This window comes from Nicotiana attenuata, chromosome 2 (assembly GCF_001879085.1).
Source record: "Nicotiana attenuata strain UT chromosome 2, NIATTr2, whole genome shotgun sequence".
NCBI classification, from domain to species: Eukaryota; Viridiplantae; Streptophyta; class Magnoliopsida; order Solanales; family Solanaceae; genus Nicotiana; species Nicotiana attenuata.
This window is the reverse complement of record NC_031990.1, coordinates 42,172,297-42,191,373: the sequence shown is the minus strand read 5'-3', so window position 1 is coordinate 42,191,373 and position 19,077 is coordinate 42,172,297. Positions and strand designations below refer to the sequence as shown.

At 43.2% G+C, this 19,077-nt stretch overlaps 1 protein-coding gene across 4 annotated transcripts; it reads left to right on the top strand.

Annotated features, from left to right (window-relative positions):
• Positions 13,188-18,507, top strand: LOC109208033 (cysteine proteinase inhibitor A-like). Of its 4 annotated transcripts, none has more exons than XM_019371048.1 (3): positions 13,188-13,286; positions 13,532-13,655; positions 18,072-18,507. In XM_019371048.1, the coding sequence occupies exons 2-3, from the start codon at positions 13,554-13,556 to the stop codon at positions 18,264-18,266; spliced, it is 297 nt and encodes a 98-aa protein (XP_019226593.1). In that variant the 5' UTR covers positions 13,188-13,286; positions 13,532-13,553; the 3' UTR covers positions 18,267-18,507. The 4 variants fall into 4 exon arrangements, with proteins under 4 accessions (XP_019226593.1, XP_019226586.1, XP_019226578.1 ...); XM_019371041.1 differs by lacking the exon at positions 13,188-13,286 and adding an exon at positions 13,306-13,409; XM_019371033.1 differs by lacking the exon at positions 13,188-13,286 and adding an exon at positions 13,324-13,449.

The window sequence follows — 19,077 nt, the reverse complement described above, 5'->3', positions numbered from 1 at the left end:
CAGGCTAAAGCCTGGTTAAGCTAGCCTTTGCCTTGCCTCGCTAGGTCTTTCCATTTCACTGTTCTCGAGCACACTTCAACGTTTAAGTATCCCTTTTGCTCTACTTTCATCTCCAATTCACCTACACATAAAATAGACACCATTACGCACAAATAAAGTATAATTTATCATTAAAGCATGTAAATTGCAAGGCATATAATGTACTAAACTATGGAATTATAGCCCCACATCAGCCGCTGAGGCTCATACTTCACCTGCTGGAAATTTAGGCACCGAGCAACATATTCCACTATGTCCTTCTTCATTCTACGCCACCAATAATGCTGCATCAAGTCCTGATACATCTCGCGGCACCCGGATGAATACAGTACCGCGAACTTTGAGCCTCCTGAAGAAACAACTCATGCAAACTATCAACATTAGGCACACATAGCCTGCCCTGCATCCTCAATGCACCATCATCCCCAATAGTGACCTCCTTAGCATCACTGTGTTGAATCGTGTCCTTCAGGACAAGCAGATGGGGGTCATCATACTGACGCTCCCTGATACGATTATAAAGAGAAGACCGGGAGACCACACAAGCCAATACTCGGCTAGGCTCCGAAATATCCAATCTCACAAACTGGCTGGCTAAGGCCTGGACATCCAATGCCATGGGCCTCTATGATGTTGGTCGATAAGCCAAACTCCCCAAACTCTCTGCCCAACGACTCAAGGCATCGGTCACCACATTGGCCTTTCCCGGGTGATACAAAATAGTGATATCATAGTCTTTAAGTAGCTCTAACCACCTCCTCTGACGTAAATTAAGATCCTTCTGCTTGAACAGATGCTGCAAACTCCGATGATTAATGTAGATCTCACAAGGGACACTGTACAAGTAGTGCCTCCAAATCTTCAGGGCATGAACAATAGCTGCTAGCTCAAGGTCGTGGACATGATAGTTCTTTTCATGCACCTTCAGTTGTCTGGACGCGTAGGAAATCACCCTACGATCCTGCATCTACACCGCGCCGAGGCCAACTCGCAACGCATCACAATAGACTGTATATGACCCCGAACCTGTAGGCAATATCAATATTGGGGCTGTAGTCAAAGCTGTCTTGAGCTTCTGAAAGCTCTCCTCACACTCTTCCATCCACCTGAACGGAGCACCCTTCTGGGTCAGCCTGGTCATAGGTCTTGCAATAGATGAGAATCCATCAACAAATCGACGGTAATAACCTGCCAAACCGAGACAACTCCGGATCTTTGTAGCTGAGGATGGTCTGGGCCAACTCTGCACTGCTTCCACCTTCTTCGGATCCACCTTGATCCCTTCACTCGACACTACTTGACCCAAAAATGCCACAGAATCCAACCAGAACTCACATTTCGAGAATTTTGCATATAATTTCTTTTCTCTCAAGGTCTGAAGCACTGTCCTCAGGTGTTGCTCATGATCTTCCCGACTCCGGGAGTACACCAGAATGTCATCAATAAAGACAATGATGAACGAGTTAAGATATGGCCGGAATACACTATGCATCAAATGCATAAATGTTGTTGGGGCGTTAGTCAGCCCAATTGACATAACAAGGAACTCGTAATGACCATACCGAGTCCTGAAAGCAGTCTTCAGGATATTTGGCTCCCGAATCTTTAACTGATGATAACCTGAACGTAAATCGATCTTGGAAAAGACACGAGCACCCTATAACTGATCAAACAGGTCATCAATACGAGGCAAAGGATACCGGTTCTTCACTGTAACTTTGTTCAACTGGCGATAATCAATGCACATACGCATAAAACCATCTGTTTTCTTCACAAACAAGATAGGAGCACCCCAAGGTGACACACTGGGCCGAATAAAGCCCTTATCAACAAATCCCTGTAACTGTTCATTTAACTCTTTCAACTTAGGAGGGGCCATACGGTAAGGAGAAATAGAGATTGGCTGAGTTTCCGGCAACAAATGAATGCGAAAATCAATATCTCTATTGGGCGGCATGCTCGGAAGATCAGTTGAAAACACATAAGGGAAATCCCTCACTACTGGGACTGAATCAACTGTAGGGGTATCAATACTAACATCTCTCACATAAGCTAGATACGCATCATACCCCTTCTCAACCATTCACTGAGCTTTAAGAAATGAAATAACTCTACTAGAAGTGTAATCTAAGGTACCCCTCTACTCTAATCGCGATAAACCTGGCATAGCCAGCGTCACGGTCTTGGCGTGAGAATCAAGAATAGCATAATGGGGTGACAACCAGTCCATGCCTAAGATAACATCAAAATCTACCATGTTGAGCAATAATAAATTGGCTCTGGTTTCAAAACCACTAAGAGCAATCAAACACGACTGATAAAGGCGGTCCACAACAAGAGAATCTCCCATAGGAGTAGACACATAAATAGGGGAACTCAAAGAATCCCGAGATACGCCTAAATGCGGGACAAAATAAGAGGACACATAGGAATAAGTTGAGCCTGGATCGAATAGAACCGATGCATCTCTATGATAGACCGCAACAATACCTGTAATGACAGAGTCGGAAGCAACAGCCTCTGTACGAGCAGGAAGGGCATAATATTTGGATTGGCCTCCCCCTCTAGGGCGACCTCTACCTCCCCTACCTCCACCTCTAGCTAGCTGAGCAGGTGGGGTGGCAGCTGGTGCTGTAATCATAGCCTGGGAACCCTGTGGAGCATGCTATGGCTGAGAAGTCTTTGGAGGTGCACCCCTCCTAAGCCTAGGACAATCCCTCACCATATGGCGAGTGTCGCCACACTCAAAACAAGCTCTGTGAGGACGTGGTTGCTGAGACAGGCTCGGGCCAGGTCTGTTGGACTAACCACTGAAAGCACCCCGTACAGGAGGCACACTATATACTGGAAGTGCATAATAAGGCTCCTGAGGTCTAGGAGGAGCTGGAATAACACTAGCTGCTGGAAGAGCTGAATGAACGGGGCGACTCACATAACCCCTACCATGACGAACTGCAGCTGGGGAACGAGCACTAGAATAATGGCCCGACTCTCGAGACCTCTTGGCCTCTCTCTCCTCCCTATCCCGAGCAAGCATGCCCTCTACTCTCCTAGCAATACTCACTACCTGCTGATAAGCGATATCCATCTCTAACTCCCTGGCCATGCTAGACCTGATGCTGGAAATGAGCCCCTCAATAAACTAGCGAACACTCTCTCGAACTGTAGAAACAACGTCGGTGCATGTCTAGCCAAGTCACTAAAACGGAGAGCATACTCCGAAACAGTCATAGTACCCTGGCGCAAGTGCTCAAACCCCGCGCGCCATGCGTCCCTGAGGCTCTGGGGGACATACTCTCTCAAAAACATGTCCGAGAATTGAGTCCATGTAAGAGAAGCTGCCTCAGCCAGACCGTCCAACTCAAAAGTACGCCACCACTGATAGGATGCCCCTCGAAGCTGGAAGGCAGTGAAAGAAACCCCATTCGACTCTGATATGCCCATAGTGCGGAGGATACGGTGGCACTCCTCCAGAAATCCCTGAGCATCCTCTGATGCTAGACCACTGAATGTCGGAGGGTCGTACTTCTTGTACCTCTCAAGCCTCTGCTGCTCCTCCTCTGACAGTGCTGCCATACCCTCGGGTTGAGCTGGGGCTACAGGCGGTACCGCTATAACCTCTGGGATCTGATCGACCTGAACCCGCCGCTCTGGGGTGCGAGCGGCGGGAGTCTGTGCTCCTCCCCCGGCTTGATATGTGGCTGCAGCAAAGGGAATCAACCCTGCCTGATCTAGAGTGTTGTACATGCTCATGAACTTTGCAAGGGTCTCCTGAAGAGCTGGAGTAGTAGTTGTAGTAGTAGTAGTAGTAGTAGTAGTAGTAATAGGCGTATCAGGTGCCTGGGCTCTGACTGAAGCTACTGGTGGCTCCTTTGTAGCATCTCACCCGGGTGCTCTGGCTGCACCACTTGCGCGTCCTCGGCCTCTACCTCGGTCCCGGCCTCTGGCGGCTCTAGCAGGGGGCGCCGGTGTCTAGTCATCTCCGGTAGCACGTGTCCTCACCATCTGTGAGAGAATAGAAGACATAAGTTTAGAATTTCGAAGTCAATAATCTCACACGACAAGGAATCAAATGAAGTGGATTTTTTTCCTAGCAGTGCCATAGCCTCCCGAAGATAAGTACAGACGTCTCCGTACCGGTCTGCGAGACTCAAATAAACCGACTTGTGACTCACGACTCCTATGAACCTAGAGCTCTGATACCAACTTGTCACGATCCTAGTTCTCCCTCCGTGAACCTGTCGTGATGGCACCTAGTCTCTACGACTAGGTAAGCCTAACATGTGCGGATAAAGGAACAAAACATGAAAACTAACAACTGAAAGTAAATTTTAGACAAGGAAATGCGTTACCGCTCGGCATATACAATAATCACTCTCGAACTGGACATGAACACTCCCAAAACCCGGAATATCATGAGTCACAAGCTACAGAAGTAAATAATACACCTAAACTCCAGAAACTATCAATGAAGAAAAATACAAGAAAGTCTTTAACTGAAGGAAGAGTAGAAAGGGACTCCTAGGTCTGCGGATGCGGCAGATATACCTCGAAGTCTCTACGGTCGTCTCGCCTCACTGGAAATATGGCTGGAAAGAGGTACTTGGATATGCACACGAAAACCATGTGCAGGAAAGGGCATGAGTACACCACAGCGGTACCCAGTAAGTGCCAAGCCTAACCTCGGTCGAGTAGTGACAAGATCAGGTCAGAGCCCTACTGGTATAATATGTAATAAAATAATACAGTACGAGATATCACAGTAAAGATAAGTACTAACATTAAACGAGAATGAAATCACAAAAAAACAACAACCCAATACACAGAGATAGCAATAGGGGATCTCCAGGTATACCGTCCCGTAGTCCCAAACGTAAATATGCAGGGGACCTCTCGGGATACCGTCCCGTAGTCCCAAACATAAATGTGTAGAGAATCTCCCGGAATACCGTTTCGTAGTCTCAAAGTAAATATCCAGTACAGGGGGATCTCCCGGGATACCGTCCCGTAGTCCCAAACATAAACGTGCAGGGGGATCTCCCGGAATACTGTTCCGTAGTCCCGAAGTAAATATGCAACTCAATCAACATAAACAACAGTTTCAGCAAGGAATTCTACAGTTTAGACTAAGTTCATATCAAAGAAAGACAGATAATTTTCACTAAACATGCTGCACAGAGTTCAAATAGGCAGTTAAGACAGTTAAGGCACGTAGGCATGCTTTCCTAAGCTAAATAGGATAGTTACATATACTAGTGTTGCTCAATTAAAGGAAAAACAGATATTAGCTTAATAAAAAATGGGTTTTTCAACTAATAGCCTATGTACGCACTCGTCACCTCACGTACACGGCGCTCATATATCAATAGTACCAAATCCTAATGGGAGTTCCCCCACACAAGGTTAGGCAAGCCACTTACCTCGAACCAAGCTCAAATCAATCCGAAATCACGCTCTTGCCACGAGTATCCAACTCCGAGTGACCCAAGTCTAATCAAATCAATTACATATCGTAAATATAGCTACAAGCAACTAATTTTGCAAATGAAATTAAAGCTAAGGCAAGAAAATTAAAAAATGTCCAAAAATCCACCCCGGACCCACGTCTTGAAATCGGGTAAAAGTCACAAATTATGAACACCCATTCACTCACGAGATCTCTCATGTAAAAATCATCCAAATCTGACGCCTAAATCCCACTCAAATCTCAAATTTTTGGTTGGGGAACCTTTTTCCCAATTTCCCAACTTCCTCACTCCAATTCCTTAATTTAATGAAGAAAACAACTATGAATTAATGAAGTGTGATCAAAGTAGGATTAGGAATCGTTACCCAATGATTTCTTCTGAAAAACTCTCAAAAAGTCGCCTACCATCGAGCTCCAAATCGAATTTTGTCAAACCCTCGAAAATCTCCTTTTCTGCCCAGCGATATCCGCTTCTGCGAGGGGTCCACCGCATCTGCGGTCCCGCACCTGCGGAAAATCCATTGCATGTGCGGACTTAACTTAAGTCCTCAAAAATCGCTTCTACGATCAAGGGCTGTTTCTGCGCGCCTGCTTCTGAGCCTTTTCTCTGCTCCTGCAAGTCCGCTTCTACGAGACTCTGACCGCTTCTGCAGGTCCCAGCTGGGCAGGACAAATTCCGCTTCTGCGGTTCCTTAGCCGCTTCTACGGCTCCGCACCTGCAGTCCAAAATGCGCAGGTGCAAGAACAACAAGTGCAACAACTTCAGCAAAGTTGCATAAGTCCCAAACCAATCCGTTAAACACCCGAAACTCTGCCGAGGCCCCCTGGGACCTCAACCAAACATACCAACCAATCCTAAAATATCATACGAACTTTGTCAAGCCCTCAAATCACATCAAGAACGCTAAAAACACAAACCCCCCTCCAATCCAAACTTAATGAACTTGAAACTTCAAAATTCTACAACCGATGCCGAAACCAACCAAATCACGTCCGATTGACCCCAAATTTTGCACACAAGTCATATTCAACACTACGGACCTACTCTAACTTCCGGAATCGAATTCCGACCCCGATATCAAAAATTCCACTACCGGCCCGAAACTCCAAAGATTCAACTTTCGCCATTTCAAGCCTAAATGAGCTACGGACATCCAAAACACAATCTGAACACGCCCCTAAGCCAAAATTACCCAATGGAGCTAACGGAATCGACGGAACTCCATTCTGGAGTTGTCTTCACAATGTTCCGACTACGGTCCAAATTCTAAGACTTAAGCTCTTATTTAGGGACTAGGTGTCCCAAAACACTCCGAAACCCAAAACGAATCATCCCGGCAAGTCACAATAGCAGAAAAAGATACAAGAAAATCATTTAATAGGGGATCATGACATTAACTCTCAAAACGACCGACCAGGTCGTTACAATAAGATGAAAAAAATATACCGACTATATAAAAAGTTTTACACAATAATGTATATAACTTAAATGTTTTTTATATGCTTTTAACTTATACACATTGGCGTACTATTAGGTAGTTAACTATTGAAAAAGGTTAATTATCACATTTCGTTAGTTATCATTACATGCTTACTATTAAAAAAGATCGTCACCAATTGGCTTTTGGCTATAAATACTGTCAATATATAGAAGCTAAACTGTTCTTAAATTAGTATTGTATTGGTCAAAATCTGACCACAACGATCAGGCCGACCAACGCCCCTTTAAAACGACGAAACGAGAAGGAATAATCCCAAAGGACGACCAAGGCAGACGAGGCATGAAAAAGTGTCGAGTCAAGTATACATCAGGAGACCTATGACTATAAATAGTGAAGAAAGATCTCCGAAGGTGGGCGGGTGGACTAGGGAGAAAAACAGAACTCTCCCTTCAGCTCTCCAGTTCCCCAGTTCTCCATCTATCTCTCCCTCTATAACTTTGACAAATTGAAGGAGGAGCGAAGCAATCCTCGGCTATTGATGCAATATGTAACATGTTCTTCTCCATCATCAATCAATGAGAATATATATATATATATATATATATATATATATATATATATATATATATATATATATATATATATTCTTGGCAAGCATTACCTTTTCTTTCAAAATATAGAAAATTCATAATTAAAAAGACAATATAATACAATAAAACCTAGGCAGTAGTAAATGTAAAATAAATAAAAAAACGGGCGAACATGGCTGAAGTCATCTAAAGCCTTGGTAGAGAAAAGATGAACAGAACAAATTTTCCTAGCATACGCCACCTTGGTCTGTAGGGTGCAAAAACACGATCCTGATAATTGTAAGCCAAGTGTTTTGCACCCGAGTTCGGAGGGTGAGCCGACGCACACTGTCTATCTATACTTTACCAATATTAGTTGTCTGCCTATGGACATCATGTAGGCCCATTACCTCAGTGCTTTGGTAATATATACAAAGTAATAAAGCACAACCAAAAATTAGCAGCGGCATACTATCTTTACAGAATAGAAAGAACCCCAAAGTGCCAGATCCTTGATCGCTAGCTTTTAAGAATGTATTCACTTGCTGTCCATCCTGCTTGGATATTGGCTTATGACTTCCAGGTGCTATTTTCTGTGGGAAGAAGCATCAAGGTAAATCAAAAGCGAAGGACCAAAGTTTTCTTGTTATTTTCTATTAAATGGAGCCTATACGTTCCCGACGAGGAAATCGGCGGAGATGATGGTGCCGGAAAGTTTGTCGATTCAGACGTCTTCGTGAAGATGAATGTTGGGATTGTACTTGACGAGGGCTTGCCTTCTCCCTCTAAGATTTAGGGTGTTTTCCACATATATTCCTCTTTATTTGGCGGAACAACCCTTTCTTGCCAAACTGGTAGCGGCCACTAGAAGCATAACTGGAGAAGGGAACGTGGTCATTCCTCTCCACTCGTCGACCGATCAAATCGAGGTAACGAACGCTTTCATTTTGTTTTAACTGACTTTCTCTAAGTGGAATAGAAGTAGGAGCAATCACCCAGGAAACGCGTCGCACTCTCCAATGCAAGCAAAATTAAGCAAACTGGGACCCACCCAGGAAACGCATCGTACTCTCCAATGCAAGCAAAATTAAGCAAACTGGGACTCACCCGGAAAACGCGTCATTTTCTCCAATGCAAGCAAAATTAAGCAAACTGGGACTCGCCTAGGGAATGCATCGTATTCCCCAGCGCAAGCAAAACTAAGCAAATTGGGACTCACCCAAGAAATGCAGAAGCTAAGCAAAACTGGGACTCCCCCAGGGAACACCCAATATTCTCCAGTAAAAACAAAATCGAGTACGCCAGGATTCACCCTGACGTATGCACAAACAGTACAGGGACCTGCGATCCTCCAAAATCTGACAGTGAAACAACGGGTTAACATTTCGACCAGCTCAAAATAACACCCCGACGGCCAAGGGCCATCGCCAAAAAAAGAAGAGTTCGACCTCGTTCGAACCACGACGGGTTAACATTTCGACCAGCTCGAAATAACACCCCTACGGCCAAGAGCCATCGCCAAAAAAGAAGAGTTCCACCTCGTTCGAACTATGGTGGGTTAACATTTCGACCAGCTCAAAATAACACCCCTACGGCCAAGGCCATCGCCAAAAAAGAAGAGTTCAACCTCGTTCGAACCACGACGGGTTAACATTTCGACCAGCTCGAAATAACACCCCGACGGCCAAGGACCATCGCCAAAAGAGAAGAGTTCGACCTCGTTCGAACCACAACGGGTTAACATTTCGACCAGCTCGAAATAATACCCCTACGGCCAAGGGCCATCACCAAAAAAGAAGAGTTCAACCTCGTTCAAACCATGACGGGTTAACATTTCGACCAGCTCGAAATAACACCCCGACGGCCAAGGGCTATCGCCAAAAAAAAAAGAGTTCGACCTCATTCGAACCACGACGGGTTAACATTTCGACCAACTCGAAATAACACCCCTACGGCCAAGGGTCATTGCCAAAGAGAAGAGTTTGACCTCATTCGAACCACGACGGGTTAACATTTCGACCAGCTCGAAATAATACCCCTACGGCCAAGGACCATCGCCAAAAAAGAAGAGTTCGACTTTGTTCGAACCACGACGGGTTAAAATTTCGACCAGCTCGAAATAACACCCTTACGGCCAAGGGCCATCGCCAAAAGAGAAGAGTTCGACCTCATTCGAACCAAACCGGGTTAACATTTCGACCAGCTTGAAATAATACCCCGACGGCTAAGGGCCATCGCCAAAAGAGAAGACTTCGACCTCGTTCGAACCATGACGGGTTAACATTTCGACCAGCTCGAAATAACACCCCTACGGCCAAGGGCCATCGCCAAAAAAAGAATAGGTCGACCTTAAGGCCAAGGGCCGTCGCTGAAAAAGAAGAGTTCGACCTCGTTTGAACCACGACAGGTTAACATTTCGACCACCTCGAAATAACACCCCTACGGCCAAGGGCCATCGCCAAAAAAGAAGAGTTCGACTTCGTTCGAACCAAGACGGGTTAACATTTCGACCAGCCCGAAATAACACCCTTACGGCCAAGGGCCATCGCCAAAAAGAAGAGTTCGACCTCGATCGAACGACGATGGGTTAACATTTCGATAAGTCGAAATGACACCCTTTAAGGCCAAGGGCCTTCGCCAAAAAGAAGAGTTCGACCTCGTTCGAACCACGACGGGTTAACATTTCGACCAGCTCGAAATAACACCCCTACGGCCAAGGGCCATCGCCAAAAAAGAAGAGTTCGACCTCCGAATCAACATTCGGCCTCGTCCGAATCGACCTCCGGCCTCGTCCGAATCAACATTCGGCCTCGTCCGAATCGACCTCCGGCCTCGTCCGAATCAACATTCGGCCCCGTCCGAATCAACTATCGGCCCTGTCCGAAACAACATTCGGCCCCGTCCGAATCAACATTCAGCCTCTTCCGAAACAACATTCGGCCTCGTCAGAATCGACCTACGGCCAAGGGCCATCGCCAAAAAAGAAGAGTTCGACCTCGTTCGAACCACGATGGGTTAACATTTCGACCAGCTCGAAATAACACCCCTACGGCCAAGGGCCATCGCCAAAAAAGAAGAGTTAAACCATGACAGGTTAACATTTCGACCAGCTCGAAATAACACCCCTACGGCCAAGGGCCATCGCCAAAAAAGAAGAGTTCAACCTCGTTCGAACCACGACAGGTTAACATTTCGACCAGCTCGAAATAACACCCCGACGGCCAAGGGCCATCGCCACAAAAGAAGAGTTCGACCTCGTTCGAACCACGATGGGTTAACATTTCGACCAGCTCGAAATAACACCCCTACGGCCAAGGGCCATCGCCAAAAAAGAAGAGTTCAACCTCGTTCGAACCACGACGGGTTAACATTTTGACCAGCTCGAAATAACACCCCTACGGCCAAGGGCCATCGCCAAAAAAGAAGAGTTCAACCTCGTTCGAACCGCGACAGGTTAACATTTCGACCAGCTCGAAATAACACCCCGACGGACAAGGGCCATCGGCAAAAAAGAATAGTTCGACCTCGTTCGAACCACGACGGGTTAACATTTCGACCAGCTCGAAATAACACCCCTACGGCCAAGGGCCATCGCCAAAAAAGAAGAGTTCGACCTCGTTCGAACCACGACGGGTTAACATTTCGACCAGCTCGAAATAACACCCCGACGGCCAAGGGCCATCGCCAAAAAAGAAGAGTTCGACCTCGTTCGAACCATGACGGGTTAACATTTCGACCAGCTCGAAATAACACCCCTACGGCCAAGGGCCATCGCCAAAAAAGAAGAGTTTGACCTCGTTCGAACCACGACGGGTTAACATTTTGACCAGCTCGAAATAACACCCCGATGGCCGAGGGCCATCACCAAAAAAGAAGAATTCGACCTCGTCCGAATCAACATTCGGCCTCGTCCGAATCAACTTCGGCCTCGTCCGAATTTACATTAGGTGACCTCGCCCGAATTCACATTCGGCGACCTCGCCCGAATTCACATTTGGCGACCGCGCCCGGATTCCCATTCGGCGACCTCGTCTAAATTCACATTCGACCTCCTCGCCCGTCCAGATCCAAGGACGCGAATGACCTCCTCCGATGCCGCCATCTTTGCCAAAGTCGCTATCTTGGCCTTGACGGCCTTCTCCAAACTCTATCGTCTTCTCGATCGACTCATCACTCGAGTCATTGGCCCTGATCAAACTCTGCTAAAGTTCAGCCCGCGGGGATACCACTTTGACCTAAAGATCAGCACCTTCAGCCGCGATCCACACTAGTCGACCTCCCCATCCGAATTTCTCGAACTACGATTAATGAAGTCCGCTCACCGAGCTCGACCAAGAGACGACCTCGATAAGCGGAGGGACTAACTGTATGGGTCAAAATTAGATCAGAGAAATTCGGCACGCGAAGACATAAGGCCGAGGTCGGACAGTCATCAACAAGGCCGAGGTCGGACAGGTCAAGGTCGGACTGTCATCAATGAAGTCGAGGTCGGGCAGTGATGAAACAACTAGGTTGCTTTGGAATCCTCAAAAGGAATATTCCACCGAATATTCCCTCTAATTGTACCTTTTCTTTTAGGGTTTTTCTAGGAAGACCCCTTATAAATAGGAAGAGAAAACTTCCTAAAAAGGGAGGCTCTCTCTCTCTCTCCCTCTCCCTCTCTCTCTCTCTAGAAAATATGTAAATACACCTCTCTAAAGAGATGGGAGGATCTGTGATCTCATACCTTCATCAGATCCAAAAAGGGTCCTAAGGTTCTTGTATTTGTCTATGATTCATCTTTATCAAATGAAAGAAGATCTGTCTCACTCAAGATTGGGTGAATCTTTCCCTTTATTTACATTTTATTGCCACTTAGTGTTACTTAATGCATCTTTCTTTATGCTATTAAATCTGGCCATAATCACTGCCAATATTTATACTCGGCTATGTTTTTCCATTCATATTATTCATCTCGGATCTAGAGTTAATTATCCTTAACTAGGATTTACCCCTCATCATTATCATTAATTGATTTGTTCAATAAGGTTCCAATATCTTTTGAGTCAAACAAGTATAGCACCAACTAGTATCAACATTAGGAGATTGACATAAATAGTTCATTTGAACTGGTAGCTTCATAATACATTGTGACAAAGGGAGTATATTCTCTTCTTTTCTGTTTTTGCAATTTAAACATGAGAAAATAATATTCAGGGGGTGATGAAATGAATTGAATCTCTATCCCCTTAATTAAAATTCTTGGATTTAATACGTGAGAAGAGAGAAATACGTGGTAGGAAGCGTTCCCTTTAATCGCCCATGCGCGCATCCATACTAATAAATTCCAAATATCCGAGATTAAATCCCAAATAGACAAATGCTCTTAAGCTCCCGTTTGAACATAGATTTTGGTTACTTTTAAAAAAAAAAAACTAAATTGAAAACATTATTTGTTCATGGAATTTGATGAGGTTTTGAAAAAAAATTCAAGTTCCAAAAACTAATTTGAGCTAATTTTTGGGTGAAATTTTTTCTTCCTCTCACAAAACTTAACATTTTTCAAGTAAAATGCATATTCAAACACAACTTCAACTTTCAAAAACAATTTTTAAAATTTTTTTTTTCAAGTTTCAACTAAATTAATATCCAAACGCTATCACCGTGTGTTTTCCCCTCATTTTGAGGGATGGGAAAGGTATGGGGCAAAGAGAGTATGTATCTAGTCTTGCACACAGAGAAATAATATACTACAAGTCTACTACAACCACTCAATTCTGAACATTACAGGCAAGTATTGAGTTCCCCTTTTAAAGTTCTTTTCTTTTCTTTTTGTTACTATTTGGAAGCAAAATTTAACAACGGAACTGAAAAGTCAGAAGATCAATGCAAATCCATCAAAATATTTATAACGTGCTAGATTCGTTGACTGTTTCGTTTTGTTTACTAACTTGTCGTTCTCTTCTCCCTTTTCTGTATAAAACCAGTGTAGACTTACTGCATTTTTCTCATTACATTCCTTCTTATTGTTACAGCCCATTTGCAGATAGAGTAATCATGGCAGCTGTAGGAGGCATTAGCGAGGTTGGAGGATCCCAGAACAGCGTTGAGATCGATGATCTTGCTCATTTTGCTGTCCAGGATTATAACAAAAAACAGGTTAATTACTTCCCCCTACAGCCCGGTGCAGGGGCGGATGTAGAATTCCATCAACTTTACGGTTGCTCCAACACTCCCATTCCTTTCTCATATTGTTGATAAGTAGATATATGTCACTGCTCTCTTTTGATGTTCTCATAGTTTGAGATTTGACGGAATTGTCAATTTGCTTATCCGATTGAGATTTTTCTTTTTGTCTCCCTATACTTCATGTTTGTGGATTTGAGTTTGTTCTTGCTTTTTGTGTTGTTTGATTGTGTTATTAAATTATCCTATGTTTCTTCTGATGTTGGCCTTATTAGATTAAGGTGAAAGGGTCAATTTTGTCCATAAACTATTTAAAATTGTTATTTGTGGCTTGAATTATTTCCTTGTATTTTTAGGAAACCCATAGCCCCTATAGGTTTAGGAAAACCCATTGTCCTAATAAATTTGGGAAAGGAAAACCTATAGTCCTTGTCTAATTGGGAAACATTTCTCATATATGTTTGGATTTTGGGATCTATGTATAGGGGTTGTAGTTGGGGATTCTAAAGATTGTATTGTGCTTTTCTTCTCATTCATAGTGGAAAACTCTCTCTGCTTTTGCCCGATGATTAGGCTTGCCGAACCTCGTTAGATCCTTGTGTTGATTTTTCTTCTCTATTTGCTTTGTGTGTGATTGTGTGCTAGTTAACCCACGATATTCCGCAACAATTGGTATCAGAGCAAGGTTCGGGTTTCTCCATATAATCTAGGGTTAAGATGTCTTCATCATCTTCAACAAAGTACGAAGTAGAGAAATTTGACGGAGGTTCTAGTTTCAGTCTATGGAAGATTAGGATGAAATCGTCCTTGGTGTTACAAGGATTATGGAAAGCAATTGATGAGCATTTTCCTGAAGATATGAAAGAGACAAATAAGGAAGACCTGAAGGAGAGGGCTTTGAGTGCGATCTTCATGAGCGTTACAGATAGCGTTCTTCGGGAAATTGCTGAAGAAACTTCTGCAGCAACGGCATGGAAGAAATTGGAAGATCTGTATTCTAAGAAATCGCTGACAAACCGCCTCTACCTGAAAAAGAGGTTATACAATCTCCGTATGAACGAAGGTACACCTGTTAAAACTCACCTTGATGAGTTTAATTCAATTATAATGGACCTGAAGAATGTGGATATCAAAATTGAGAGTGAGGATCAGGCCTTGATTGTGTTATGTTCTTTACCACAATCTTATGATACTTTTGCCGATACACTGCTATATGGGAAAGACAGCATTTCACTAGAAGATTGTAGTAATGCACTAAAATCTAAAGAGTTGAAAAAGAGCTTTCCAGACAGCAGAATTGAGGGCGAGGGTCTTGTGATTAGAGGAAGAACACAACAAAAGGACTTTAACAGGAAAAAGTCAACCACAAGATCAAAGTCTAGAGCAAGGAAGCAACACTGTTATGAGTGCGGGGTGCAAGGTCACTACAAGAGAGATTGTCCTAAGCTGAAGGAGAAAAGAGGGAAGCAGAAAATAGATAATTCGGCAAATATTGTTGACACTGGCAATAATTCTGATGATAGAGACTATGTAGGGGAAGTTTGTGCTGTGAGTTCTAGTCATGGGCAAAATTCTTGGGTTCTTGATTCTGGTGCTACTTTCCACATGTGTCCACATAAGAATTTGTTTGCAACTTACAAACAAATGAGTGGGACTATCTATATGGGAGATGATAATCCATTACCAGTAGAGAGGGTTGGTAACATCAAATTGAGAATGTTCGACGGAATTATCAGAAACATTGAGTGTTGGCATGTTCCTCGGATAAAGAGAAATTTGATTTCTCTTTCGACTTTGGATGATCAAGGGTATAAATTCCACTCCGAGAATGGAATACTTAAAGTGTGTAAAGGCTCCATGGTACTCATGAAGGGTAAACTACATTCTAAATTGTATCATCTTCAGGCCAGTGTAGTTGAAGGGGAAGCTGCTGTAGCTTCTGGAAAAAGTGATCTGAATCAGTCTCAGTTGTGGCACTTGCGACTTGGCCATATGAGTGATAATGGATTGTCTTTGTTGAGTAAGAAGAATTTGCTGAATGGGTACAAAAATTAAGTTTTGAATTTTTTGGAGCATTGTGTGTTCGGTAAGCAGACAAGGGTAAAGTTCAGCAAGAAGGCCGGGCACAAGACCAGAGACAAGTTAAATTATATACACTCTGACTTGTGGGGTCCAAACAGAGTTCCCTCCAAGAGTGGTGCTAGGTATTTTATGACTTTGATTGATGATTACTCAAGGATGGTGTGGGTGTATTTTCTGAAAACCAAAGATGAGGCATTTTCGACATTTGTTAATTAGAAGACGATGGTTGAGAGGCAAACGAAAAGAAAAGTTAAGCGTCTTCGAACTGACAATGGGTTGGAATTTTGCAATTCTGAGTTCGATAATTTCTGCAGCAGGGAGGGCGTAGTGAGACACCGCACTTGTGTCAGAACACCACAACAAAATGGTGTTGCAGAACGTATCAATAGAACACTTTGTGATAGGGCACGAAGCATGCTTTCACACTCATGTGTTAGCAAAGATTTTTGGGCTGAAGCAATCAATACAACTTGTTATTTGGTCAATAGATCTCAATCCACAGCTATTGAGTTCAAAACTCCTTTTGAGGTATGGTCCGGTTCGCCTGTTGATTATTCAAATTTAAGGATATTTAGTTGTCCTGCTTATGCTCATGTGAGGAATGGAAAACTTGAGCCGAGGGCAAAGAAGTGCATATTTCTAGGGTATGCAACTGGAGTGAAAGGTTATAGGTTGTGATGCACAGATCAAAAGACTCCAGGGCTATTGTAACATTCAATGAATCTGCCTCACCGGACAGTCAGAGGGAGAAGGCAATAGCAGAAACAGATCGTGGTGTCAGTGACCGCATAGAGCTAGAAATTGAATCTTCACTAGCTCAGCCCAGTAGTTCTAAAGTAGAGAAAGTGGAGGAGGTGCAAAATATTGATCAAGACGATAATGTTGATGCACCTGCGCAACAACCCTATAGCATTGCAACAGGTAGAGAGAAGAGAGTGATCAATCCACCACAAAGGTTTGCAAACGTAGTTGATGGGAATCTTCTTGGATATACGAATCCTATGGGATTTGCTTTGCCAGTTGCAGAGACCGTTGATGCGTTTGAGTGTTATAGCTATCCAGAAGCTTTTCCGAGTATTGAACCAAATCGATGGATTAGTGCTATGGCTGAAGAGATTAAGTCTCTTAACAAGTTTAGGCATTGCTAGACTTGATTGGTGTGTGCAGTACTCAATAGAGCCCTTGCGAGGGCTGAGGGCAAGGTAGAGAGACGTTGTTCCTGTTGAAGGGAATTCAAGCCATGGGGAAGATTTGTTATTTGTGGCTTGAATTATTTCCTTGTATTTTTAGGAAACCCATAGTCCCTATAGGTTTAGAAAAACCCATTGTCCTAATAGATTTGGGAAAGGAAACCTATAGTCCTTGTCTAATTGGGAAACCTTTCTCATATATGTTTGGGACCTTTTGGGATCTATATATAGGGGTTGTAGTTGGGGATTCTAAAGATTCTATTGTGTTTTTCTTCTCATTCATAGTGGAAAACTCTCTCTGCTTTTGCCCCGAGGATTAGGTTTAGCCGAACCTCGTTAAATCCTTGTGTTGATTTTTCTTCTCTATTTGCTTTGTGTGTGATTGTGTGCTAGTTAACCCAAGATATTCCGCAACAGAAATGGGAAACTTTGACATTCGTTTCAATTTTGACACAAAAATGCCCTCACCAAAATCCCCTAGCCATAAGCCAAGTAGCTCAAAATTGCCCTCCACATAAAGGGTTGCTCCAGCTCGGATGGAAAAGGACCAATTTCGCCCCTGAATTACTCCAAATTGGTCATGTTTCTTGTTTTTATGTTGTTTGATTGTGTTCTTTTCGCACTCTTCCCTTCTTTTTTTTTACTGTTGCATATTCTGTGGTACTGCATCACAAAATTTATTAATTACTATATGATTATGTGATAATTAGTATGTGCAATCGAAAAACTTATGATGAATTAATTGATTGTCTCTTTTTCCACATTTGTAGTGCTAGTGTTATTCTAGTATTTCTCGTTCTTCGCAGTTATTATTGTCTGTGGTTTACTTTGCTTCTATTATCTTATTTTGCTGGTTGTTGTTACTGCTTCTCTTCCTATAGCTTATCTACTCCCGTATTTCTTTGTCATATCTGTTGTGGTTATGCTTTCTCTGCGTACACACTATCCTTCCTGGACCCCACTTGTGAGATTACATCGGGTGTGATGTTATTGTACTGTTTGGCAACTCTATAATTTGTTAGACTAGGCGAATAATATAAGCTGAAGCTAGGAGTTCGTGGTAGTACAGATTAATGACTTACAACCTTTCTTTTGAACAATATATACTGTATTTCAGAATGCTCTTTTGGAGTTTGGAAAGGTTGTGAATGTGAAACAACAGGTAGTTGCTGGAACCATGTATTATATAACACTCGAGGCGACTGAAGGCGGAAAGAAGAAAGTATATGAAGCCAAGATCTGGGTGAAGCCATGGGAAGACTTCAAGGAAGTTCAACAATTCAAGCTTGTTGGTGATGCCCCAAGTGCTTAACTAATGCTTGAACTGAAGTAATCTTATGTTGGTGAGACAAAAAAAAAGCCATTTTTATCTGGAAGTATTTGGATGTCGTATTGTAAGCATATATCACTAATTTAATGTTTTAAGATACTGGAAATGGTACTTAGTTCTTGATGTTCTGTATTTATTTGATACTGAGTTGTATGGGTTGTTTCTTACACCATATGCTAATCATTAGTATTCTCCTTTTATATGACTTCCTACTTTGGTTTTCTATGCAATTGCTTAGGTTACAATATGTTCTCTTTGTTTTTTGGAATTAAGACTGTCAATTGGTGATTTAGTAGGTTGGATTTAATGATATGGAGTATTGTTGTGGCATGTGTAACAACTAAAATTTCGTTCCTGAAAATAATAATCAAGACAAGAAATATAGCGACAAATAAAAGTATTTGTATTTCAATAATTTATGCAGGTTACAATCTTTGAACAATCTTAAGTTTAAAAGATGTAATCCTCTAATTCTTCTCCTCGACCGTCAATTTGAGAGCTTCGCTTGTTCTTGAATTGATGGACCACTTGTCGTTGTGATTTGACCACGAATGCGGAGCTAGGCTTTGATCACAAACGTGGAGGATGGAAAACTTGCGGCTCACCCCTTGGAGACGACGACTTCTTGCTATGCGGAAGACTTGCGAATCACCACTGTAGAGGAGAGCTTTAATACGTATCGTTTTTTCCTCTTTTTTTTCTTTTCTTTAGCCTTATGGAGGCCCCTATTTATAGTTGGAGGGGAGGGAACTTGTGATAAACATATATTTTTTTCCTCCAATTTAATTGGCCA

Coding starts and splice junctions, on each gene's coding strand:
- LOC109208033 (XM_019371048.1), top strand. CDS start 13,554: ATGGCAGCTGTAGGAGGCATTAGCGAGGTTGGAGGATCCCAGAACAGC. Junction 13,656..18,071: donor AGGATTATAACAAAAAACAG/GTTAATTACTTC, acceptor ACTGTATTTCAG/AATGCTCTTTTGGAGTTTGG.